The 27802-nt window shown below is 45.2% G+C and overlaps 2 protein-coding genes across 4 annotated transcripts; both read left to right on the forward strand.

The window, feature by feature from the left end:
* The first annotated feature begins 84 nt into the window (after window positions 1-84).
* On the forward strand, window positions 85-1291 carry mrpl57 (mitochondrial ribosomal protein L57). The gene is made up of 2 exons (XM_076160379.1): window positions 85-246; window positions 718-1291. The coding sequence occupies exon 2, from the start codon at window positions 733-735 to the stop codon at window positions 1042-1044; it is 312 nt and encodes a 103-aa protein (XP_076016494.1). The 5' UTR covers window positions 85-246; window positions 718-732; the 3' UTR covers window positions 1045-1291.
* Window positions 1292-2029: 738 nt separating this feature from the next.
* On the forward strand, window positions 2030-27317 carry kcnh1a (potassium voltage-gated channel, subfamily H (eag-related), member 1a). 3 transcript variants are annotated; one of them, XM_076160309.1, is made up of 13 exons: window positions 2030-2280; window positions 5484-5607; window positions 7856-7962; window positions 8249-8377; window positions 8634-8752; window positions 8849-9241; window positions 12429-12455; window positions 14174-14331; window positions 15376-15647; window positions 18460-18659; window positions 20217-20469; window positions 21938-22134; window positions 23637-27317. In XM_076160309.1, the coding sequence occupies exons 1-13, from the start codon at window positions 2208-2210 to the stop codon at window positions 24498-24500; spliced, it is 2916 nt and encodes a 971-aa protein (XP_076016424.1). In that variant the 5' UTR covers window positions 2030-2207; the 3' UTR covers window positions 24501-27317. The 3 variants fall into 3 exon arrangements, with proteins under 3 accessions (XP_076016424.1, XP_076016422.1, XP_076016423.1); XM_076160307.1 differs by lacking the exon at window positions 12429-12455; XM_076160308.1 differs by lacking the exon at window positions 12429-12455 and having other exon boundaries at window positions 8882-9241.
* The last annotated feature ends 485 nt before the right edge of the window (window positions 27318-27802 follow it).

Below are 27802 nucleotides of genomic sequence, written 5' to 3' on the forward strand. Positions count from 1 at the left end.
AAATCAGAGTTTGATACAATATAGGCAAACAAGTGGCGTCCCAAACGCTTCAGGTATGAGCTTCGCGCTTTAGTTATTTTGGTCTTTCTCGCTCGCCGTGGAATATCCCGGAAGTTTAGCTAATGACCCCGCTGTCTCGCGTTTTCTCGATTTGTTCTTAAGTCTTTTTTAAAATAATAATAAATCTGCAGAATTTTCTCTGTTGCAAAGTAAACCGTCACATCACGAGCGCGACCCAAGGAACAGGTACGAGATTGCCGTATTTATATCGGCCTCAACTGTCAAATGTAGGAGTTTTAAGGTGTCCTTGGTCTGTGGGCTACAGCTAACATGAGCTAACGTAGCTTCGGTTTACATGTGATGCTAGTTAGTCCCCAAATTCAAAATGAGTCAATAACCGAGTCTGTGTCTGTGTTTTAATCTTCATGTGGTTTTTACTGCCACCCTTGATAACATCATAATGCGGGACTGGAACTAAATATGGTTTTAACAACTGCATTTTATATGTAACTGTAGTAAATGTTCCTACTTTAGATGCGGGAATAAGTTGCTTGGCTTCTTTACCGAAAGAATATCCACTTTTGTATTTATCAATTCTATTTAGTAATTTAACCTTTAAAATCCAAACATTTGAGAGTTCATGGTTCTGAATCTGTTGAACACATTTGACCTCTGACCCACGACATCGTCCCTCCTCCTTTGTTATTGTTTTTTCAGGAGCGAGTCGCTGCCATGCATCTCACCTTGGCCCTGCTGAAGAAAGGCATCCCTGGGAAGCAGTGGATCGGGAAGCACCGGCGTCTCCGTCCCATCACGTGGCAGATGAAACGCAACACGCTGAAGCATCTGGACCGCGAGGCGGAGAACGAGTACTGGATCAGCCGGCCCTACGTGACTCCAGACCAGGAGTTTGGCAACGCCGCAGAGCGCAGAGCTCTCAGCTGGCTCAAGATCAAGGAGACCAAATTCTTGAACTTTCCTGAACACAAAAGCATAACAGAGCACCTGAGTCACCTCAACATCTCCAAGAACTGGACCAGTTAATCCAGACTATGAAACGCCTCACCTATCTGGACATTATTGTGCCACATGTATTTATGTTAAAGCTGTTTCAGATGGATGAAACTCTGTGCTATCGTCAGTTTGTTTGAATTGTGTCTCATAAATCAGATGTGTAAACAGTTGACTTTTGTTTTGTGATTCCGTGTAACAAAGACTGAATCCACTCTGCAGCATGAGTGTAAACACTGTAAATTTGCTTTGGATTAAAAGAGCTTCATCACAGTTGAGAATCTGGGCTCTGAGTAGTTTTGGTTCTCTATAACTCAACTTTAGTGACTTTAGAGTTTAGGTGAATGTTGGAAAATGAGATTGTTCACCTTCCACAGAAATATGTCAGGATGCTGCTGACTACTGAGAGTTAAGGGATTAGATTGAATTTCACATGAGATGGATTACTGAACAGGCTCAGGGACCCCAGAGGTGAGGCTGGGCCCTCATCAAGAGCCTGACACACGCTGGTACTCTCACTAAGAAGGACTGTTCTGACCCCAATTACTGCAAAGGGAATGTTTTTCAGGGTAAGGATGATGTCGTCTGAATGTACGCCGTATTCATACAAAACTGAGAAAGAAGTAAGACGTCAAAAATGTCCATCGAGATGAAGAAAGTCTCTGAAACAACCAAAAAATGAGTGAACGGACAACGGTAAAAATCTGCCCGTCCAAATGTAATTCATAAAGCTTATCTGACATTTTGGCCGAAGTTTTGAATGATTGCAATGTATGGGTTTAATTTTTGAAAAAGTTAAAAGCTGTAGGAGTTCATCTAAATATGGTAGCAAACATCTGAGAACAGGTCAGAGGGCAGACGGATCCTTACACGATGCCGCTCCTGTCCGGCAGATGGCGCTCACGTCTCGCTACCGAACAACGCACCGGTCTCAGAGCGGCGCGGCCCCTCCTGCGCGCTGAAAGCTTGTTTTTCCTCTCCTGGACGATGATGAGGAAGATGATGATGATGATGATGATGAGGTGCGTGCAGGGGCGCCAACGCAGAGCGCCGGCTGATGAAGAAGCCGACAGCAAGCCAGGATTCCGCGCAGAGCCTCCACACCGGAGAACATGAGGACGCACGCGTGGAGCGGCGGACACGGAGCGTGGAGTCCAGATTCACCTGCGGAGGTCTGAGTGGAGCTTGGCGGCGGGATGGCGGGGGGCCGGAGGGGACTTGTGGCCCCTCAGAACACTTTTTTGGAGAATATTGTCAGACGGTCGAACGGTAAGGATGAAGATCACCGAGGCACGCTGAGCCCCGAGGGTTCAAAAACCGGGGGAACAAAACTGATCTGCCAATAAATCGGCAGCGGATCAATCGAATCAACTAATTAAGCAAACGCAGAAAACCGACGCAGTTCAATTAGTGACGTAATGAGCACATGTGCGTTTAAAAGTTAGGCGTTTGTGCCGCCGTTTGATTTGGAAAGCTATTGTTCTGGTTGTGTCATGATTTTTAGACAACAACGTTCCTTGCTCTAATATAGTTCATATTCCTAAACGGTAAAGCGAAACCTCAGCCTGAACACACACACACACGCACACACACACACACACGACTCAACTGTCTGCCAATCATATAGATGACTGGAATCTACACATGCATGCAAATCTCAATACATTTCCGTAAAAACACTCATTCTTGTGTGTTTACCTCCATCAAACCATCTTTAAAACAAACTAGATGGTAATCGATCATCTTAATTGGCAGATTTGGACTTTGTGGTGGTTAATGCTGCACTTAAACAACGCTGTACCTTCCTCAAGTCCACATAGATAGACCACATACACATCCACTGACCAGAGCAGCACTGAGGATCTTGATGTGGATCATTTTGTTGCCAGGCAATTTCAGGCATTCACCCAGTGTTGTTAATACGTGTGTGTGGAAATTAGGCTCTCAGATGTGTCGTTTTAATGTTACAATGGTGACAGAGAAGGTGTGTGTGAACAGTGTGTGTGTGTATACCGTGTGTGTGTTCCTGTCGTAGGCCACATTTGGGACAGATTTTCTAATGCACACCAGTCAGTTTGGGGCCAAATGTGTGTGTCCAATTAGATGTCACTGCCATTGGATTCAATATGATCCAATGTGTGATTTGTATCTCCACCAGGTTTAGCAGAGGGACCTCAGTTATGGTAAAGTTTGGGTAAAGCTCCATTGTCTATGTAATCTCCTTAAAAGTATGAATGTGTGTGTGTGTGTGTGTGTGCACTCCTTAGGCCTTTGTGTCAGATTAGCTCACTTTTTTAAAAGTGAAGATGTGTGCTGACAGAGGGGAACACTTTGTACAGAAACAATGAATCCACTCCTCCAACTCCATCCAGATCTGTAAAATGTCTACGTTTATTAAATGAAAGAAAAGGAAAATCAATATCTTCTTCCTATACGACCTTGGGCGGTGGTGTATGGATTAACCAGCAGTAAATCTCCTCTATGCTTAAAAACAAAAAGGACCAAGACTAATCTGTGCAGCTCCACGGAGAAACAGAGGAGTGAGTAACTGTAGGAGAGACGCACGGCTGGGAGACGGCTCGTAAACAAAGACTTACACTGCTGCTGGTTCACGAGCAGACACACCAAAATCCAACATCGCAGCATTTCCTCTTTTGCTCCCAGTTTAGATGAATCTGTTCAGTAACTCCCCATCTAATCTCAACCTCCAAAGTTTTCCATTTGCATCCATTCCGGGTTAAGAGCAGCATTGTGCTGATTGCTGAGGTCACAGCAGCGTCGCAGCCTCTTGTTGTTATTGTTTTGATCGACATTTTCCAGCTCTTTCTTTTTTGTTGTTGTCTGACATTCAAGGATGTTTCTCACTGTCATTTGTTAACCACTTTTTTCCTCTCAAACATTTCAGTTTGGACACTGTCCCATAGACAGACAGGTACTATGAAGTGTAGTTTGGCGTGCTGCTTCTGTTTCCTCTCTGATATCCCCCCTCTCTTTCTCTTTGTAATGTATCACCACATGTTCTATACCAAATGCTGTTAATTTACAAAGCACTTAGGATTGGCGACATTTGTAAAAAGTTTCTGCCACACAACAGCAAATTCAACTCATTCGGCTCAAACTCAGGCTATTGCCCATCATACAGTTAAGCATCGACAGGCATCTGATCATTGTAAAATAACACGTTGGCATGGAACGTCTTGTGTGTGTGTCTCTGTCTATGTCTGTGCCCTCGTGCTCTCGTGTCATTTCATTGTGATCATAAAAAAGTGAGTTGTACATTCTGTGTGCCCACATCTGGTGTGAAGATGCTATTGTGTGTTTTGTTGTGGCAGGTGTGTGCCATGAATTTCACGTGTGTGTGCAGTCGCATTGTTGTCATCCGCGTGTGTGTGTACTTTGCAGTTTGCTTTGACACCTGATGTGGATATTCTACGCTGTAATCATGACATCGGTCCAGGAAATCTGCCCCATGCGAAAATGAAATGCATAGGTTTTGATTTGAATACTTTTAAGTGTAAATTTGCTATCAGTTCCTCAATTTGTCTCACCTAGATTTCTTTGGAATCTGTCCCACTCGGATGTGGAACTGTTGCGCGTGTCGCATTTTAAATTCCTCCCATTGCTAACTGCTAAACTAACTACACATATAAAGCCAGTGTGAGTGTGCATGTTGATATAAAGACGCATTCAATGACTGATCTGCTCATTTTATCAGTTCAAAGATAAAATGTAAGAGCCTGTATTCATGCTAAGGTGACGCATTTAAGAGGATTTGTCCAAGAATCTGAATGACTTAGACCCATTCTATCTTTGGCTCAGACTCAATCGTGTGTGTGTGTGTGTGTGTAATTATTGTAGTGGCAATCATTCAGAATCCCAGATAAATTCAATTATTGACTTATCCTTGAGTTTCACTGAACCTGAGGAGTTTAGGATTTACATAATATTCCCTCTTCCAGCACGTGAAGGCTCATTATAGAATCTGCTGACAGGTGTACAAAACAGGATGTAAGCAAAATGGGCTAATTAAAATGTAAATGTAACTCGGTGATATTTAGGGTTTATTAACATATTTCAGTTTAGCTTGAAGGCCTGGAAGTATTGCAAAAAATTCTAAACGGTGCCAAAGGAGAATCAGGGCGCCCACTCACTGTTATTCCTGGGCATTATGATATTAGTATGCAGGAGTTTGTATGGATTCAAATCTCAGCAAATGTCCTTTTCTCTCTCACATTTGTATTTGTATGTTCTGTATCTGTCCTGTCATGCTCTGGATAACTGTTACTCAGTGTCTCAACTGCATTCCCCCCCCTTCCCTGGTTTAATATTCAATTGAATAGAACCTTTTCTCAATCCAAAATCCAGCTATAATAGTGTGTAGATCAATGTTGTAGTTATTGTTGTTAGGAAACACAGTCCCCGCTCAAGCATTTGCCCTTTCCTTCTCCCTTTTTGCATTTACGTTTACACAGATACCAACTTTGTCCTGGGGAATGCACAGATTGTGGACTGGCCCATCGTCTACAGCAATGACGGATTCTGCAAGTTATCAGGATACCACAGAGCCGAGGTGATGCAGAAGAGCAGCACCTGCAGGTAGGCAAGGCTGTTTGTGTTTGGTAAAGTAAACATTTGGATTTTGTGATGAGGATTTGCACATTTTATACTGAAGATGTCACAAAAGAAGACCTTTGACCTCCTGACAGACATTTTCCTGGGATAAGATAAATAGATATTGTAAATAGATATCTTGTGATGATACTGTATGTAAATCATGTGAATCATCTCGCGTCACTAAAACAACCACACTCTCTCAGCAGTCATAGACAGGAAGTGAAACACTTAGTTCTTCCCAAGGTCATGAAAACTACACAACCAAATGTGCTCACTGGTTCCTCCAAAGATGAAGCTTCAACTTTCAGTTTTGGAGGAACCAGTGAGCATGATGGAGGAACCGGGTAACCGATGTGTGAAACGCTGGATCAGTTACTGTCCTCCTTCTCCTTCCAGTCCTGAGGTGTGACCTAATTTGTACGCATTAAGAATGAAAGCGACACATAGAGTTGGTATACCAGTTAAAGTACCTCAGTCCTGCAGAAACAGGGGGTTGTGTAGACGTCAGACCGTCGATCCACCGCTCCGCCTCATCGAGAGGAGTCGGTTGAGGTGTTCCAGGCCGGTCTCTGCAGTGGACCACATCTCCCAGCTGGCACCCTGAGCTCCCCCTCAGGAAGAGCAGAGAAAGTTATAATCACACTATATTCCAGCCTGTTGGGCTTGGATGCTGCTTACAGCTCATACACGCGCCTCTGGTCCACTTGCTATTTTTAGCACCTGAATGTCTCTTTTCATAGACAGAATCCAGATAACTAAGACACAAATCAGTGATGTAATCAAGGTGTAACAACTGAGGAACGCTTGTCGCCGCAACTGAGAGCATTGCTACTGACTCACCGGGTCCCTAGGGTGCTCTCACCCGAGCTGTTATTAGGACTTCTTAAAATGAGATTCAAGTGATCATTTCCGGACTTTGCTTTGCTGGTAATTAGCCCGTCAATAACCACTAAATCATTGTGATCGCGAGGAAGCGGTGGAAGCTGGCAGCTTTCCGAGCCGTGGGAGACGTGTGTGTCTGCTGTGGGAAATGTGTGCGTCTGCTGTGGGAGATGTGTGCGTCTGCTGTGTTTGTCACAGCCAGCACTGCGGCAATTACAGTTTTAGCCCCTCAGGTCCTCAAACATAAGCTTCATAACACTCGCCAATACAAATAATAAAAGGAGCGTGTGGTGATGGTGCGTTTATTTTTAGCTCGCAAGATCCTGTGCACTCTTGCGTTTACGTAGGTGGAAATGGTTAAAAAGAGACACTGCTAAAAATCTTCTGACTGCATGTGTTCAAGATCCAACGGTGAAATATTCCTCTGTACCACAACAGCAGGTTTCTGTAGAAAAACACCACCGTTAGCGAATCCCCTAGTGGCAGTCGTGTTGGTGAGGCTAGATCCCATATTTGAAGAAAATAAAAAATTCTAGTTGTCATATATTAAAACCATGCGCTCATTTCCTAAGAGAGTTGAAGTCTGTGCTAATATCTGAGCCTCTCGCGCTGTAGCTGCTTGATCAAAGCCGTTGTTCCATCTCACCGTTGTTCCTGTGTACCTTCATGTATGATCTTAATATACATTACATCCAAACCTGTGGGGACTTCGCCACATCATTGCCATTTGAGGAATCGTTTTGTTCGTCCGTGTTTTCCTTTGAAGAGACTGTGTGATCGGCGCTGGTCTGAAACGTGGTCTCATTAAATTTAGCCCCCCTTTTGTTTTTCATAACTTAACTCCAGAGTTATTTTTAGCTCACGCTGGAACAGGCTGCTTCTGAGGGTGGCAGTAACAAGCAAAAGCAGATGAATGTCTCTGCAGCATGGTTAAATGTGCTCATAGTGGCCTGACCCTCCTTCTTCTTCTTCTTCTGGGTTTAATTTGTTATTTGGAGGTGCTCTGCGTACGGCCAATTAGACATCAGGCAGCATTTATCTATGTAAGCCTTCAGAATGTATTTGGGTATTTATCCACCTCTGCTGTGTAATTAACACAGTCCAAGTCTAATAAAGAATTCAAGGCAAGTGCTGGATGTAATGTAGGATAAGTTGGAACCAAATAAAATACCGTCATCGCACCCAGGGAATACTCGGCACAGAGAGATGTAAGTAACCCATTCAAATATGCACAAAGTGGCGTTTTCACCCAGCAGCCTTCCAGCGCCGCAGTAATGAGTGTGCTTGTCAACTGTACCGAGTATCTATTAAAAATTCAAACTCTTATTTCCCTTTTGTGTTGTTGCAGTTTCATGTACGGAGAACTGACGGACAAGGACACGACGGACAAAGTGCGACTAACGTTCGAGAACTACGAGATGAATTCGTTCGAGATACTCATGTATAAGAAGAACCGTAAGTAAACTGCGCCGCGCGTGCGGAAAGAAAAAGAGAGCGCGACGAAATATCCGGGCTCTTGCCATGCAAATGTATTCCGAGTCGCCAACATACAGAGTTCAAAGGCCCGGAACGTTTCTACCTCTGTGGAGACGCACTAATTGGTCGACTGCCAATGCGCAGAAAACTTGGCAGGTGTAAGCAGGGAAGTTCTCAAGACGGTCTAGAAACATTTTGCCACCTCCTTTTTTTAAAAACAACAACAATGTGGCTGAATGTCTTCTTTCCTCTTAATTACTTTCAGGGACGCCTGTTTGGTTTTTTGTGAAGATTGCTCCCATTCGCAACGAACAGGAGAAAGTGGTCCTGTTTCTCTGCACATTCAGCGACATCACAGCCTTTAAACAGCCCATTGAGGACGATTCCTCCAAAGGTTAGAGTCTCATTTATCTCCTGCTGTGTCCATTTCATATCTTCCCTCCTGGCATCTTTTGTGTGATTCCAGGGACTCCGGGATTCATTGCACAAGTACAATGGTGTTTAACCACATCCTGATATGTGCAATTCACACACAGTCCGCACGGGTTCACAGGGAAACTAAATCATAGCTAGTTAGTGAGTTAGAAAGTGAGGTATAGCAGAAGACGTATTGGTGTTCACCATCATTGTTGCGCTGCGTTCGTCCTCAGGCTGGGGGAAGTTCGCCCGGCTGACCCGAGCCCTGACGAGCAGCAGAGGGGTGCTACAGCAGCTGCAGCCCACGGTTCACAAAGGAGAGAACGTTCACAAGCACTCCCGCCTGGCTGAGGTATGAACCCTTTTATGTCTCAGTTGCGTTCTGTCACTAGGAGGACAGAAGTCGAGCCCTGCAGCATTTTCTGGCCCCCCCTGCTTTTTTCGGCAGGTACTGCAACTCGGCTCGGATATTCTACCTCAGTACAAGCAGGAGACCCCCAAGACCCCCCCGCACATCATCCTGCACTACTGCCTCTTCAAGACCACCTGGGACTGGGTCATCCTCATCCTCACGTTCTACACGGCCATCATGGTGCCCTACAACGTCTCCTTCAAGACCAAGCAGAACAACGTGACGTGGCTGGTGGTGGACAGCATCGTGGACGTCATCTTCTTGGTGGACATCGTTTTGAACTTCCACACGACCTTCGTGGGACCCGCCGGCGAGGTCATCTCGGACCCCAAGCTGATTCGAATGAACTACCTGAAGACCTGGTTCGTCATCGACCTGCTGTCCTGCCTGCCATACGACGTCATCAACGCCTTCGAGAACGTGGATGAGGTGAGTGTGGCGGTTTCCGGTGATGAATCGGATTTACTGGGATAAGCGTTTGTCTCCGTGGTGCTGGTGCAGCGTATTCAGAAGCAGAAATGATCGTCAGGATTAATAATGCCATATGTCTGTGCTTCCATCTGTTCTAGAAACCACAACCATTACTTGCTTGCATTTTCCTAAATGTGCTGAATAATTCCCTGGAGTAGATGTGTTTAGAGCAGCAGGCTGTAAGATTGTGATCCTTCCTCACTGCTGCACCTCAGTCCTTGGTTTGACAGTTGGGTGATGGGTTGAGTAGTGATTCCCCATGTGGTAGATGGTGATCATTTGTTGAGATGATAGGACTCAGAGCACCTTCATCAAATTCTCCAAAAACTGCATACTGTAACTTTGCAATGTGATCTGGCAAGCATGTGGTCGGCTCAGTTGATTCCCACTGGATGTTTTGCTGATGAACCGCCGTCTCAGCTCGGGTCTTCCGGGTCAATCTATCCTAAACTAAACTCAAAGATGAAGGTGCTGACGGTGCTCCTCTCCTAAGTTACATCACAGCGCTGCAGTTGCACGGGTCTCCTATCCTGCAGGTTTTCCATCCTGTCACCTAATTAATTGCCTTCCGCCGGTATCCCAGGTTCCAGGGAGCAGCTTGGAATTCCAGGTAAAAGCAATTAATTACATGGCAGGTAGGAAACCTGCAGGACCGGACTCACTGAGGACCGCGTTGGAGACACCTGCTGCAGATTAACAGTGAACCACAGTAGTCACCAGAGGAACACGCAGAGGCGCGTGTGTGTGTGTGTGTGTGTGTGTGTGTGTGTGTGTGTGTGTGTGTGTGTGTGTGTGTGTGTGTGTGTGTGTGTGTGTGTGTGTGTGTGTGTGTGTGTGTGTGTGTGTGTGTGTGTGTGTGTGTGTGTGTGTGTGTGTGTGTGTGTGTGTGTGTGTGTGTGTGTGTGTGTGTGTGTGTGTGTGTGTGTGTGTGTGTGTGTGTGTGTGTGTGTTCATCCAGCACAGGGTAGAGCACTGCTGTGTCTAATTCAACAATGAATAAGATGCACATTCTCCTGTGTAACAAACATTCATTTCCAGTGTTCAGTTATTGTTTGGGCATTGATTTTTTTTTTCTTAAACGACCACAATCAACTGCTTGTTTGTGAATGTAAAGGCGTTAAAGCATAATGAGGAAGTTTGCAGGAGATAATTGGCCCATTTTGAATGAGGAAGATGAGTTGTTTGCCATTTTGAGGCTCTTAATGAAGCCCGAGGCGACACAGGTCAGTGAGTGAGATTGAACTCGCCTCCTGTCCCGTGTTGTGCCGTGTCACTGATGACTTAATACCTCGCGTAAGCACACAAAGCAGATTGAATTATGAGAAAACGCGTCTCGTGCTTTACCTTACTCTCAGGTGAATAGAGGAGCCAGTCCAGTGCCAAATCAATGCTTTACACTAATGGGGTTTCAATATCTGCTGTGTCTTAAAGGTTTAAGGTTGGTGCTTTAGCCACTTGGCACGCCGAAGATAAAAGCTATTTCTATTTGTTTATTTAATCATGATTAAATTGAATTGTTGATCCTTCCATTTGTGTCACTGAGGAGACAAGCTGCTTCCTCAGGACGCTTAGACGCTCACATGTGAGACCGGTGAGATCCTGAGGTGCAGCCAGACTTTCTGTATGGTGCACAAATGTTCCTGAAGATCATTGGCTTTTCTCCCCACACACACACACACACACACACACACACATACACACACACATACACACACACACACACACACACACACACACACACACACACACACAGATTGATTAAATGGAGCCTCAGGGCTGTGTACATGCCAGGTTTCATTATATCAATGCATCATTGTGTGTGCGGGTGCGTGTGTGTGCTTGTCTGTGTGTGTGTGTGTAAAGTGCTGTGATAGCATTTAACAGCCCAGTGTGTAACCCAGTATGTTGGCTCTGGTCACACACATCCCAGCCAAGGCTATTTATTGACGTCCGTGACACATTTCATATACAAAGACGGTCGAAAGCGACAACAGAAAATTCAATTAAAACGTAAATATAAACAGGATCAAACAAGCTATTTAAGTGAATTAAAGAAGAAGAGAAATCACAAAATATTACATCAAATTCCTTGCTTCAGGAGCGCTGAGCAGCTGTGATCAGGAGAGTTGAGTGCATTGTGCTGCTGTGAGTGTGATTCTGGATGCAGTCCGGCTTCTTGCCTGGATGGGAGCGGTGTGTTTATGGGCACTGAGCACCGGTGTGTATTTGCAGGTCCAGCGTTTTGCTCCATTCTAGTCTTTCATCACTTCAGCATCCTAAATGCTGACAAGTTCAAGTGTCGGGAGCAAAAGCAGGGAGAGGTCAGCAGAGAGGAAAACCTCAGCTTTCTGTCATTTGGCCTCGCTGCGGTAACATGAGACGCTACGCTCGGGTGTTTTTGTGCTGCTTCATAGTTGAGGCTCGTGTCATTTAGGCTTTCGATAAGAACAGACAGGCCGGCTACGTACGTGAACCCCCGTCAAGGCCTCAGTGCGGCTCTGTGACAAGTCAGCGACTCCAATTTGCTCTAATTTGCTCAGAGGCAACCGGTAAATGAGAGCAGGAATACAATTGTGTGTGTTATTAAAGCGCACGCTGAAGCATCGTGCTGCTGCTGCTACAGACCTTAACGACTGACATGAATAACCTTGATGGCTGTTTCCCCCAAAAGGCTTCCACACAAGGAGAGGAGGAGGATCATTAATGAGGAGCGGCTGTCAGAGTTCCTCTATTGGATAAGAAACACTGACTGAAGCTCACTTTCACTTTGAGGGATTGGTTGTGTGTTGGGAAATAGCCGTCAGTTTAAATGGCCGTTAAAACATTAGTTCTATTAAAGAGCCCAAACACAGAAGTACAGAGTGCAAGTAAACAAAGTGATGATGCGTTCACTGCCTGCTCGGTCATGCTGCTCTCGCTCCATAAACACAGATAAGTTTGCTCCCCTGTTTTGTTTGTTTGTTTGTTCTTTTATTGAATATTGATTTGCTCAAGTGTTAATTCATCAAGTGTCTCCTCTCACTCCTGCTTTGTTTTTGCTGTTTTTGTTTCTTTCCTTTTTTTTCACCCCTCCATTGTGTTTGCATGGCCCCTTCCTCCTCTTCTTCCTCCTCTGCCTGTGTTCATGCACGAACGTGACGGGAAGAATTGGAACCACGGAGCTGTCACTCAAGTAGGCTTCAGTTTGATTAGAATATGATGATGAGCCGTGTTGTTGTTGCCGTGTGTGTTGTGCAACAAATGCTTTCCAGACAGACAGCTTGGGCTTGTGTTAACATAAACTCCACCAGCCCTTACAACTGCTTCACACACTCTTTGTTTCAACTAAATGTCCATCACAGGAGCAGGCGCATGAGCAGATGCCGCCATTGCGTTTGTGTGGGATGCTGACGGTGTGTGAGGGTTTAAATTTCAAAATAAGTCCTCCAGGTAGAACTAGGATACTTACAAAGGATGGGAAATGGATTATGAAGCAGATTCTGGAAAATCTTGCACAGATACACACATTTAAACCCTTAGTGTTGTAAGAAAAGCTTAAATACATTAGTTGCTATGATGTGGTGATAATGTAACTAGAATGCATTCAAAGGTTCAGCCCTCCTTTTCAAAATAAGATAATTGTGTGTAAAAAGCGAGACACCTACTCTCACGCTTAATTTGATAGAATAAAACTAAAATGACAAGTAATTACAAGGTGCCGACACGGTGACGACTCCTCCTTAATGAACTTTCTCTGCCTAACTTGGACGGGAGCGGTAGTTTGCTGTGTGACTGAGGCGCAGGATTGCAGCGGTAATTGAATTGTGTCGGGGGGGCCTCGGGTCTGTAAAGTGATTTTGGAGAAGCTGAGGTGTCTGGCAGGCAGCTACATCGGATCAAGTGACACAGAGCGCTGCAGTTGTACTCGCATTGCACACCGCAGCACATTAGCAAAATCAATACCCGCCCCCTCCACGCACACACATAGACACACACAGACACACACACACACACAACACCCCTGCCACTGTAATGAAATCCTCTCACCAGCAGCGAAGCAGACTGCTGTGTCTCTTTGATTCACTCAGTGGGTGTTTCAGTATACAGCTGGGCTGAGCAGACGTTTGGCTGGTTATGTAACCGCTAGAAGTTGTAAAACTGCATTATGGGCAAAGGCTCAAAATGTTTTCTCCCACTATATGTGTCGTCTCTCTTTGTCTTGTGTTTGTTGTGTCTTATTATAACCGTTGTTTGTTTTTTTTGGACCCTGCCTCTCAGTGGTTTCCTTTTAAAGAGGGAACTGTTCCGCTGTCCCCTCTGTTTTTATTCCGTAATATAACAGGGAGGCCGTGTTCCAAGTGGTCAAAGCGAAATAAAATGCAATTAGTGAGACAATCCCGTAGGTGCTGAACTGCCCTGAAAACTTTTGATTAGTCCACTTTCAGGTAGCGCTTGGCTCTGGCGCGGTCGTACATCCTATGGATATAATTGGCCCGCGTCCACACCAGGGAGGCCGGCAGAGTCGATGTAGTCCCCTGTCACTGCACCGGCAACTCCCACCGGTGTGTCAAGGCGCCTGCATGAACCAAGCCCCTTCCCCCCCCCCCCCCCCCCTCACATGACACATAACACTCCTCCCACAGAAGCCTCCACTCCCGCAGGTGAAAATTAGGGAAGGTGGAGAGACGCTTTTCCCAACTGAAATTCAACAACAAGGGTGCGACAATCAATCAATGAAATGTTGCACTCCTGTCTCGGCCTTGCAGGAATACGTTCGTTTTAGAAGTGCTATATGTAAGTGTCATTAGTTGTGTACTTGATTGTGTAGCTCCATGTTTGTGTACTCACAGCTGATGAGGAACTTTAAATCACGTGTTGACCCCGAACCCTCTTCTGGCCTCCACGTTCTAGGGGATCAGCAGCCTCTTCAGCTCACTCAAGGTGGTCCGGCTGCTCCGCTTGGGCCGAGTCGCCCGCAAACTGGATCACTACATCGAGTACGGCGCCGCAGTTCTGGTCCTGCTGGTGTGTGTTTTCGGACTGGCCGCTCACTGGCTCGCCTGCATCTGGTACGTTCAACGACTATGACGTCTTCCCGCCGGCTTCCTTTCATTAATACATAGAAAAATAAGTGAGGAGCTGCTTCTTCCAGACCCGGTTTGTTTAAGAGGACAGATATGCATAATTTAAACCACCAGTGTGCGAAACATCAATTGGTAATGCATGTTATGGGATGACAGGCGCTGGGTGGTTTTATCTCTCAGGTGATGCTGCAGCTGTTCTCCTATGTGCTGCACAGCTGTCAGAAGCTGCCACACACACAATGTTCTTCGCTTGAGAAGGACTAAATCTAAATTAAAAACTGATGCCTTGCAAATGCATGTGGGTCAAACAAATAGTTCGCAAAATGTTGATTCCTCAGCTTTTGACTCTCTGTTTTTGTTCATGCTGTCATATACTTCAGGTCAGTTTGTTTGGGCTTATAGTCTGTAGAGATTGAATAATAAACCTCCATGTCATCCCAAGTGCTACATTTATATCAGAGCTTCTATTGATAACTTCATAGATTTAACAAATTCAACAAGCAGCAGCTGACTCTCCCTCCACATGTCTGTCATACGTCACATTACATTGATGACACACAGGCAGTTCATAAAATGAGCTCACTGATTAAGCAAACGCCTCAGATAGCAGTTATTTTCGTCAAGGTGCTCGTCTCCACGCGTTGTTACACGACATACTTCCCACCTTAAAGCGATGAGGAGGAGGAGGAGGAGGCGGAGGTGTAATGGCTCTAACCGAGAATTAGATTTTCCTCATCAATATGCAAATTTATGGTGCATGGATCGCTAAAGTCTAATCAGATCATCGACTGTGCCGGGTGGAACCGTGCCGTAACTGGAGTTTCTATTGTGTGGGGCAGCAGAATGTTACACACACACACACATACACACACACAGCAAAGTTTTATTTGTGTAGTTTTAAGATCAGGTTGTGTTTTGCTGTGGCTCCTCTCCCTTATTTATTTACTTTCTTAAAGATTTCCCCTGGTAAAGGTGAAGTGTCAGGTCTGAACATGGATTTCGACTGACCTCTGCTTCCTCTCCCCTCAGGTACAGCATCGGCGATTACGAGGTCATCGATGAAGAGACCAATATCGTGCGCATGGACAGCTGGCTGTACATTCTGGCCGAGACGGTGGGAACGCCGTACCGCTTCAACGCCAGCGGCTCAGGGAAGTGGGAGGGCGGCCCCAACAAAGACTCGGTCTACATCACGTCACTGTACTTCACCATGACCAGCCTGACCAGCATCGGCTTTGGGAACATCGCGCCGACTACGGACGGAGAGAAAATCTTCGCCGTAGCCATGATGATGATTGGATGTGAGTGGAGCCGTTTTAACGTTCATCTAACGCAGCAGCTGTGATGGATGAGGAGTCCAACTCTCTCGCTCTTTACAACCACGATCCAGAGAGGGACCTGAATGCACCGGGCACAAAACACAACAAAAGAAAAAATATTAGCTGAGAAAACTCCTACATTGACTTGTCTGCTTAGTTTAGAATAGTTTAGTGTTTTTTATTTCTTCGTCACGTCCATCTCAAAGGTTGTTGTCCACCAGCAGCAGACGACACTGGCAGAAAGTATTGAGAAGTAACTCGGCTCTGATCTGCCCCCTGGATAGTTGCGTACCTAACATCAATATGGTACCTAACTGTATATCAGGTCCACTGAAACACACAGGAGGCCAAAGGAAATGGCCGTTCAACACGATGTTATCTACAAAAAGTGGATAAATTGCAGGTGTTGGAGCTTGTTACATCAAAAGTGAGTTTGTAACGGCCAGTTTGTCTGTAAATACAAATGCCTGAATGGTTCTTTAGATGAAACCTCCCCCCCTCCAGCTGATGGAAACTGCAAAATGCACAGAGGCAGTGTGTACTTCTTTCCACAACTACAGATTAAACATTCATAAGGTATCTGCCGCTTGTGTAACTCCTAAGACGGTGTGCGGCGCTTTGCCATTACGTGTGAGTGCATGCACAGAGCCCAAACCTCTGAGCAATAACGCCATACCGCCCGATCAATTTAGAAGCTCCAATCCCCCCCCTGCAATCACTCCTCACCTACAGTGTGTTCTGCTTTATTCCCCGCCACAGTCTGAACCCTGTGATGAGACAATGATTGTCTGGCCCCGCACTTTGGACCGCTCGCGTTCTGAGTGTGGCTCTTGAGGGAAAATGGTAAACTCGTCGGCAGACTAGTCTCGTCGAAAAATTTTCACTGCGAAAACACAAATCATCTTAAAGGCTGCATATCTGAGATGCAGACGACCTCAGGAGGGTTTTACTTGAAGATGCAATCTGCTGTAGTCCTGTTCTCTCTATGAAATATGGATGCCCTGATACTGTTCTATTTTTACCATCAGTACTGGATCGGCGCTGGCACTACAAGATCACAGTGTGATGAGGGATGTGGGGAGGGGGAGAAGGGGGGGGGGGGGTCGCAGTCGTGGGGGATATACATATGTCCTGTTGCCATAGCAACCCCTGGCCTGGGGCTTTAGTTTCTGACTGTCTTTTTAACTGCCTTCAAACAAGCCAGCTGTTGGATGCTGTGCAGTGCTGCCCGTGAAGTTCTGTGCGGCGTCATGTAGAGAAAGAACGCTGGAGAGCAGATCGACCTGCGCTCCCCGGAGACCCATGCGGGCGCCTTCACTACAGCGTCACTGCTTATCACTGCCCATTAGAGAAGCGCTTACATTTGGGTAGATACCGGCCGGCCTGATTATGCCACTGGAATTACCACTGTTAGCTTTGGGCTCATAAATTTGAAATCGCAAGTAGTAGAATCTAAATAGTTCTTGTTCCCCGGATCCCTTGGGCCTGAGCATCGTTCAATTTTAGGTTTGTAGAAGTAGAATGTCTGGACCAAGCTAAAAGTTGTATTTGTTTTTGAATGTTTGTCAGTATTTTGCTATAATTGGCTGTGTGTGTGTGTGTGTGTGTGTGTGTGTGTGTGTGTGTGTGTGTGTGTGTGTGTGTGTGTGTGTGTGTGTGTGTGTGTGTGTGTGTGTGTGTGTGTGTGTGTGTGTGTGTGTGTGTGTGTGTGTGTGTGTGATCACTTGAACGTCAATTGACCTGATGGTGGCATTATAACAACTGCAGTTACATTTTGTCATTTGTTCTATCTGACACGGTGAGTAAAATGCAGACGGCTTCCAATCAGTGATCCCACATGATTGGAAGAAGCTGCTGTGTTCTGATTGGTACACGAGCACAGTGGGCAGATGGGTGACAAATTAAAGGAGAAGCCGACATAAAGCGCCTCAGTGAGGTTGTCGGGCCAGAACAGCTTCAGTGCATGTTGGTATAAAGATTGAAGTGTGTGGAAAATCTCATGAGGGATGGAACATCACTCCTCTCGCCCGTTCTGATGATCTTCATGTCAAGAATCAGGAACAATGATGTGAACGCGAACGCAGTCTCGTCTTTTAGGTTAAGTACAACAGAGACGACCGCTAATACTGCTGTGCCAGTGAGTGATGAAAGGGTTTAAGTTGTGGTTATCTTTGCCCTCCAGGAGGTTTGGGGCACTTTTTAATTAGTATTATTCCCTGTGCAGTATTTCAGCACTTTGATTATGTGCCGTAAAAATAAACAAACACACAAACACACGGGCGCTTACGCAGGTTACCATCAGCATCTGAGGATAATTGAAATGTGCGCTTGGCATGTTTTCTCTCCGTCCCTTCTAGCAGGGCTAATTAGGGCATCATTGCCAAGAGAGCACTCCACACGCAGCGCAGACATCGGATGGCTTTGATCCACACACACACACACACACTCGCTCACACCAGCTGCTGCAAAAGTTCCAGTTCAATCAACCCAACACCTTGAATTTGCAGGACTATACTTGGAAATGTATGTATCGCAAGGAAAGTGAAAGACTTTCCCATTTAGGTTGAACCACACGGGGATGGATGCGCGCACACACACACACACTAAGCAGCTGATCACTGCAATTATGTTTTTTCCTTTTGTTGAGAATGTGTTGATTGTGTATTTGGAAGGAATGATGAGTTCTAATTGCTCATTTCCCTCATGATTAAATAAGACAATGGAATGGAAGGCTAAGAAAAACAAAAACAACTCAAATTCTCTCACTTCTCTTCCTGCTCCTGTCTTTCCGCAGCGCTTCTCTACGCCACCATCTTTGGTAACGTGACCACCATCTTCCAGCAGATGTACGCCAACACCAACCGCTACCACGAGATGCTGAACAGCGTCCGCGACTTCCTCAAGCTCTACCAGGTGCCCAAGGGCTTGAGCGAGCGGGTCATGGACTACATCGCGTCCACCTGGTCCATGTCGCGAGGCATAGATACGGAAAAGGTGAGGCGGACTCTGTTGGCATATCGGATTTCAGGAAAGAGGGATGGAAATATGTCTGGGGAAGGAAAAAGGAGAAAATGACAAAGGAAGGAAGGAAGGAATGTGATAAACAACCTTCCTGTTTTCATTTGATGTGAACATTATTCGAAAATCAGATGCTGAACTGATTTAAAGCTTCCTATCACCACATTCCTATTAAATTAAACTGTCCGTGATTTGAAGGCGTTTGAAGGTTAAATTCTCAAATTATTTTTAAATGAGTCATTTTGTAAAGTTAATTATCTCGTCCTCTTTGATTGAACCGCTGTCTGGTTCATCTGTCGGGCTTTGGGGCCAAACCCACGCGTCTAAAAATGGCACTTAATCTCTCTCTGCTTGGCATTCATCTTCAAAGAGCTTTGTTCGGAAGGCGGCGCGCAGCAACAGGTGAGCATCCTGTGGGTTAGTTGGACTTGGAGCGACGCGGCGCTCATGCTTCAAAAAACTGCCGGACTCACAGCTGCTGTGACCTTTGAGTGAAGCTGGAGCATGAAACAGAATTCCGCCCGCACGAGCTCAGTGGCCTCCAACAGTCGCACACACTCACAAACAAACCGGTGTGTGTGTGTGTTTCAAAACTATGCAATTAAGCTTCTTCCTTCCTTTTAGTTTGACATCCTAGTTGAAAACAAATGAAATCTAAGGCAAAGTTCTCCACATACACAGAGAAGCGTTGTTACATTAAAATCTGTAACAAAAAGCCGAATATCTAAAAGAAACCCAGAGAGAATCGAACCCTAGAGTTGCTCTGGCAGACGGAGCGACGGTCCGACGCCCCCGCGCGACGCTGCGACCGGCCAATCGGAGCAGCTGCTTCTCGCTCTCCCTAACGACCTGACTGCACCCAACACACACACACACACACGCCTGCCTGGAAAACAACACAGGACACAAGGGAGCCTGCAGCCCCGAGGAGGCAAGCTGAAGCCTGAAACACGATAATTCAACCACCGGTATCAAAGGACGCCCATGTTATACTCCAAGTTAATGTATTTATAGCAACACTTAAGATTCAGTTGTATTAAGTGGTATTGGTTGACGGGTCTTTTCCATCTTTGACAGTAAAAAGCTGAGGTCTTTAAACATGGATGCAGCATTAAAGAGCCTTTGCTGTAATCCTCTTAGGAATCCATAAATTGATCACCACCGTCGACCACGAGGGGCTCGCTCACCCGCTCCCATGTCACCCACCCACTCAGACTTTGATACGACCTGATGGAGGCAAAAGCAATTAGACCTTTTACCTTTTTTTTTAAATGTTATACCTTCATTAATGGCTGCTGTGTGTTGCATAACAAACATGCCTACGCGTTGTTATAGGGACCATACGTCTTTATTTGGCCATGTATGACGGTTCAACGCTCTTGTTAAGTAATAAACAGGAACATGACCAGGGTTCTGTTTTCTGTTCCTGCTCAACATAACAATGCTTGACCCAGTTTCAGTAAAGACCAAAGTGTTGTGAGAATTCCGGAGTTTGAATGTGACCTGTTTTGTTTCACTTCTTCTTCGTTTCAGGTGTTGCAGATTTGCCCCAAAGACATGAGGGCAGATATCTGCGTTCATCTCAACCGGAAGGTTTTTAAAGAGCACCCGGCGTTCCGCTTAGCCAGTGACGGCTGCCTCCGAGCTCTGGCCATGGAGTTCCAGACCATCCACTGTGCTCCCGGTGACCTCATCTACCACGCTGGGGAAAGCGTGGACAGCCTTTGCTTCGTGGTGTCGGGGTCTCTGGAGGTTATTCAGGACGATGAGGTGGTGGCCATTTTAGGTGAGATGTTTGAAAAAATTCCGAGCACTCCACTCTCTCCTCCTCCTCTCTACCTGCCACACCCCAGTCAGTCAATACGACTCCTTCCACCCGAGACATGATTGACGAACTAGGTAGTCCTTCCCCAGATTCAGTCAAGACCGTCTTACACTGTGGTTAACGAGGTATTTACACCAGATTCTACGATACGACTTACTGTAGGTGTTGTCATTTGTTTTAGTGACATGTGCGGCTCAGTCCTGCTGAAATATTCCACAATAAGTTACAGACTCAGTAACTCGGTATCACACACACCCCATTAAAAAAAAAAGACAGCGGTAAGTGAGGTAAGGTTACCAAGGAATTGCATTTGCTCTAAAAATCTATTCTAATTTGCTCCTAATCCAGCCCATCGCGCAGGCCGATCTCAGATTTGATTCCAATGTGTCTGGGAGGACAGCAGAGGCCTCCAGCGCCGCCGGAACAAAATGGCTTTCCTATAACTGCTTTCTGCGAAGAGTCTTTCCTCTCTTCACTTTTTAATCAGTTTCTGTCTGCAGTGACAGCTCGACGTCTGTGGGCTCTTGAATGCTTTTCTAACTTTATCTTGGTTTCAGTCAGATGAAAACCAGTCTCCTATAAATTGGGGGACGGCGACGACCGCACACAGCAAAGAGACACAACTTACACACAGTCGTGCTGTAATCGTATGACATGAAGGACGTTTTCCCTCCCTTACTCGATAAGATTTAAAACTTTCGGCCTTTAATTTACCAAATGATTGATTTGGTGCATAATGGATGGCGCGCTCAGTGACATACAGTAGCCTTGGCTGTTTTGCATCGATAGCCTCCTATTGGTTCCTCTTCGGGAGCGATCAATACCCTGTCAGGCTGATACGAGCGACCCCAACGGATGCACTGTAATGGAGCCCCGAGTGATAAACAAGTTACTACTATGAATCAAAATCTCATTAGCCTAATGGCACCGTGGAACACAAACAAAGTCTAATGTACACCTTCACACAAGACGGACCGTCTCATCTATTCCCGAGACCGTTGCTACCCGGAGCGTTCCGACTTTCCGTCCCCTCACGTCCTGCATGGCCAAATATTTCCCACTGAATTATTCAGTGCGATTTATCTGAATTACAGGAGTACTTTGACGTGTGTTTGTGCAGCTTGAATGGTTTGAAATTACCTCAAAGGCTGCATCCTGTGTTTTCATCTAGTGGTTCAACATAATAATGAGACTTTGTTCAGGCATGAAAACCAAATTTAACTTTATTTGGATGCGTTCATGTGTGAGAAGCTGTTGTGTTTTAATTTGTGCCGCACAAATTAAACAATGTTGCACAAAAAAGGATCTAATTTTCTGTAAATTCTGTAAAACAATTGATTGCTTTAGTTATTAGTGTGGTGCAGAAATTAGCATGATAGCAGAAAACGATGCTTAAGGTCAGTGTTGTGACTTCCTGTCCTCTTCCCAGGTAAGGGGGATGTATTTGGGGATGTTTTCTGGAAAGAGGTGACTCTGGCCCAGGCCTGTGCCAACGTCCGAGCGCTGACCTACTGTGACCTCCACATCATTAAACGCGACGCTCTGCAGAAGGTGCTGGAGTTCTACACTGCATTCTCCAACCACTTCTCCCGAAATCTGCTGCTCACGTACAACCTGCGCAAGAGGGTGAGTGACCCCAACGGACTGAGCCGACTCCTGCCATCTCATTATCACAAATACATGCCGTTTAATGGCGGAAATAATCAAAACAGAACCCTGGGAAAGAAAGAAATACTCACCATTTAACCTCAAACGGGGGAACGTCACGCCTGCACACACTGACCAGTAAATCAGAACACCTGTGAGGCAGACAACCATCAACAGGTGGCTGCAATCACGGCTGATTACCATTTAAACCTGAAAGGACAACAAAAACTGAAAAAGGAGGAACATAGTTAAACAAGAAAAAATATTCAAATCTGAAAAAAAATCCTAATAAAGACACTTACCTGTGATGGAGGCACAGGGAAGAAAAGGGAAAGGAAGGGAGGACATGGAGAGGATGGATCAAGAGGGAACAACATGTCAAACAGTCCACATTCTGTTATTATATTCAGTACTTTGCTGACTTCTGGTATTGGTTCCGGTTGCTCCCTGGTCCCCCGTTTGCCCCCTCAGACTCAAACAGGAAAGATGCTTTGGCCTGAACTACATTTTGCATCAGATTACTGTGTCACATCAGCTTTGCAGGGTTTCCTGGCGAGCAATCAAAGGGACTTCAATGAAACTGGGCTAAAATCCCTCCAAGTTAAAACGCTCTATGCACAGCTCAATACTTTTCAATCACTCTACACGTTTCACAGCTACACAAGGCTCCCACACAAAAACACATTTGATTTACCGGTGACCATATATACGCAGCGGCTCACATCCTTCATTCAGAAATGAACAGCGGTGACGTCAACAGGCTGAGTGAAGCCGGCGATCCTTACCTCGTTCATAATAAGATTATTCTGCCCAGGAGAGCAGCGCTCAGATTGAATTCCCTGCATATGGAAGGCAATCTCATCTGCTGTGTTAAACTGACTATTCACTGGGGTCCTATACTTCCCACAGTTATACGTGAGGGAATCCTGGGATGGATTAAATAGACTACTTCAAGAAGAAGCTTTAACGGGAAAAAGCTTCTACACAACAGCAGAATTCAAAGCTGAATCCTGAATCTGGATATGTACACCAAGTCATTCCAATTTTCTGTGATAGTAGCTTACATGAAGCTCCTGGCACATACACAAGTTGAGTCACATAAATAATTTTGTAATCCACAAAGCCAATATTCCACTCATCTAGTCCTCAAATTTATGTTTCTTGTTTGAGCTGCCTGAGAATGCAAAATGCATTTTGTAACGTCAAACCGTTTTATCAAAGTGAAACTGCTTACAGCACATTTCTCAGTAATTCTGTGGTTATATTAGTGTGCATCCTCAGCCACCGAAGCCACAGGCACTTTGTGAACTTTCCCTGTGTGTCAAGGGAATACCCGCCGTGACATTTACAGAGCACACACACCTTCATTTTTCATACTTACAGAGACTGAACCGACTTCATGAGATGCAACAGCCAAATATGATTGACTAACATTTCTGATGAATTATAATTATCTGATAATCGATATATTACACTTCTAGATTGTCTTCCGCAAGATCAGTGATGTAAAACGAGAGGAAGAGGAGCGACAGAGACGTAAAAACGAAGCGCCTCTCAACTTGCCCCCGGACCACCCTGTACGAAAACTCTTCCAGCGCTTCAGGCAGCAGAAGGAAGCGCGCATGGCTGAGAAGTCCGACCTGGACGAGCAGGATATTGAGAAAGGCCCCGTGTACGCCAGCCCTCCGACTGCTCACACAACCATTGCCACTACCAGCATTGTAACAGTGACGGAAAGCCCGGCATCACCTTCACCTTCAACGCCGTCGGCTTCATCGCCCACCAACGCTGCCCCTTCGGACAAGGCTAAGCTCCAGGTGCCGACTCCCACCTCCTTGGTCGGGGGTCGGGCAGCTGAGCCGGTCAAAGTCAAAGGCTGGGGTCGCTTCAAAGAGTCCATGGCCAAAGCCGACAACTGGAACAAAGTGTCCAAGGCCGAATCCATGGAGACTTTAGCCGAACGGACCAAGGTGCACGAGCCACAGGTCTCCCTGAAGAAGACGGACTCCTGTGACAGCGGTATCACCAAGAGCGAACTGCGCCTGGACAAAGTAGGCGACTTCCGCATGACCCCGCAGGACCGCAGTCCGGTCCAGCCAGAGGCCAGACACTCTTTCTACCCCATCCCGGAGCAAACCCTTCAGGCGTCGCTTCAGGAGATCAAGCTGGAGCTGAAGGACGATCTCAAGAACTTGAGCGTTCGGATGTCAGACCTGGAGGCGCAACTCGCAGAAGCACTTCAGCTCCTTAAAGCTAGAAGGTCGACAGCCGGCTCTCCACAGCCTCTCTTTGACATTTCTCGGCCTGCCTCGCCTGAACTGGACAAAGAGGACATCTTCTCCTAAGAATGACCAGGGGATCTAAATCAACAGACGACGGCATAACTGTGAACTCGGCAGGAATCCAGTAAAATCCAGATTACTGGGAATGCTGAGGCTGCACTGGGCACAGCGAGGCCTGTAAGAGTCACTGGTCCCTTAACACAGGTATGTGTGTGCGCGTGTACCTGTTGGCCAACAAGGGAACTCGTATAGAGGTGAGGTGAAGGTCCGGACGTGCGGTAGCCCGAATTCTGGTGTCCTAACAGTGGTCACTGAGGTTTACAGGAAACCTGACAGCTGCACCATGGTTGTATATACGCTTTCCACAGCACCAAGACGGGGGAAAATAGATGGTTAATTGAAGATGGCGTTTGAGAGTCTAAACAATAAAATGTGGTTGTACTATAATATACCATTGGGATCTCAGCCTGTATTTGATGGCTGCAATGGAAACCGCATGAGTCACTAGTTTGTCATCGAGTCATTTGTATAGGATTTCTTGCATGTCACATAAAATACACTCCCAACTGCAGATGTTCCATATTTGATTAATCGATGCCGCACACAAAGTCGTTTGCAATATGTTACGATGGCGGCGTAGGGGGGGGGAGGCGTTTGCAGATGTTGAAATGCGACCCCGGGGTAATTTCCCCACCACAATGAATGAACTTTCGATTCGATCAACTGCCAGGATTGTTCTGAATTACGCAGCGACGGTCTCTGGCCCGAGCGACGCCATATTTCAGCAGGTCTTTCAGCAGAGCCTGTAATTTCCATAAACCACGGATAGATGTGCTTTACGATGAGTGGATCGCAGGCAGGATGCAAGTTATCCATCTTTGCTGCTGTCTTTTATTTATTATTGTCACGTATTAACACCACAGCGGTATACATCAGCCAGTAATCTTTGTTTGAGGGGCCGTGCGTAGCTTTGGTGATGCAAAATGAGGTAATGCAGATATGATGTGGATGTGCCCTGTGCCTACTTAGACCACCGTCAGTACATTAACTGTAATGTTAGATTTCACCTTACTGATTTCACACAAACGAACACAATTGATTACACAAACTATGACTCTTTTTTTAGTGGTGATGTTTTGCTTATAATGGCTGTGGAGATGATCTGCGTTTGTTCCACCTGTTTGCATGCCTTTAAGAACACACGGACACGGTTGAAACAAATCACTAAAAAGTGGAATCACAATCTGTTTGAACTCTAATCAAAGAGTTGTTTCAGATGCTCCAAACGTGTAACACATAACTCATTTCAGGCCTCAGGAGGCGAACATTGCTTCTCCGTATTTGTCAGATGCCTTCAGATCAAGCAACAACCGTCTCTGTTTGTAAGGCAGATCACCATGGATACAGATGTCAGTTGCTTGTTGTTTACGCTGTATCACTATAGTGCAATTGTTTTTTAAAAAAAAATTGAAAGGAAAGTGAATTTGGACAAGATGAACTCATTACAACAAATAGCAATAATACTTACACTGAGAAGTGTGTTTGTCATCTATTGTCCAACGCTGTTTTTATTGTTTCTTCCAAAAGAATCCATGAATTAAATTTTTTCCCATGAATAAAACTCCAGATTGAGCAATCCAGGCATTTCATGTTTTTCCTCTTTATATTGTCTTTTTTCTAAAGAGGTCACATACATGGCAACAACCATGTCATATTTGAAACAAATGAAATGAAACGGAACAATTATTTATTGTTCCGTTTCATTCATTTACTTTCAGCTTCAGATCAAAAAGTTCATCGTGGAGTAAAAGCACTTTGTTATAAGATGACATCACTATGAATGATTGCAATATCAGGAAATGTGATTAAGTTTTTTTGAAAATTTTATAAAATCCTCCACTTGGAAGAGACTCCTGATAATGACAACCAGTTTAAATCAGTTGCAGTCGGTAATAACACAATCAAATTAACGCTAGTCAAAATGACATTTCTAAAAATAGGTATTAACAGTAGAGCAGAACTCACAGGAGTTCCAGCGCAGCCAGGAGCTTTACTGCTGTGCTTTAATGTGTCTGGAGGATACAGTAAATATAGTTTGGTACAATAATAACCATTCTACGATTTTTAAAGTGAAGGTTCATGGATATTTGATGTTCCTACTTTTCCCTTAGTGAGGCAGGCTGAGAGGAAAGACGTGCCGTTACCCCACTTTCTGCTGCTACAGTTCCATCAAAAATTTAGCTCCCTAAAAATAAATGGGTATGTCATCACACAAGTGAGAACTCATTTGGGTGGCAGCCAGTGTTTGTGCATCTTTATGGCTTTGTTTTCACACACCATGTCATCTTGGAAAGGAACTAAAAATCATCTTGCCATCAGAGTGTATTAAAAAGCTGCTCTGGCTTTATATGCACGGTACATCACAGTAAAAAGGTTCAGAAGTCAAACGCAGTGAAACGAGGTAGAGCCAAAAAAACCTGTAGCCAAAGAAGAGGAAGGTTGTAGCAGAAGCCATAACAAATAAATACTATTTGACACTTATGGCTGCAAAACAACCTCATCAAGACATTTGTACATTTTAAACACATTACTCGAAAACTGTATAAAGAAAAATGTAATATTCATTTTTAAATTGGACTGTTAGGAGCTGTACAGTTGGCAAGAAAAGCTCTGAATGTGTGAGGACACAATGTGATACTTTAACAACATGTCATGAACTTGTTCTCTTGAAAATTGGAGCATTCTGGAGATGTTTGACCCTTATGGATCCACAGGTGTGGAAAAGCCTCGAAACACTGCATGAACTGAATCTTTCTACTTTGTGGCTGCGGTGTGACATGCAGAGAGTTGTAAGGAGAAATATTACCCGAAGAAAATAGATTTATACAAGGTGTTACCGTCATTATAGCTTAACAGACCTATTTGATAGATTTGTTCAGCTTTTATTGTAGCGTGCAGTAGAAAAGAAATGCTAAACATAGCGGTGCATTCAAAGGACCTGGTAAGAAAAGGCCAAATATCTCTAGAATGCAACAATTAAAGAAAATCTAGAAGATGTGAGGGCAAAACATGATATAGTACTTATTTATTAAAGAGTGTGTGAAGGGCACAGGCGTGGAACCTCAACTGGCTTAAATCAATCAGACGGAATCAAAAACTTCATATTTAAGCTGATTTTCACACTGATTTTGACTTTAACAATGTAACAGAATTGAGGGAAAATCATTGTTTATATCAGGACAACTGACACAACAGAATGTGAAAAATGGTTACAGGAGTCCTGAGTTTAGTACAAGTAAACATAAAGGCATTCAATTCGCACGATTGATTCACGAGTGAACGGGTTCAGAGCTTTTTCATTTCAT

Source organism: Genypterus blacodes, unplaced genomic scaffold, assembly GCF_046128005.1.
Source record: "Genypterus blacodes isolate CSIRO-AG114 ecotype Tasmania unplaced genomic scaffold, CSIRO-AGI_Gbla_v1 ptg000105l_1, whole genome shotgun sequence".
NCBI classification, from domain to species: domain Eukaryota; kingdom Metazoa; phylum Chordata; class Actinopteri; order Ophidiiformes; family Ophidiidae; genus Genypterus; species Genypterus blacodes.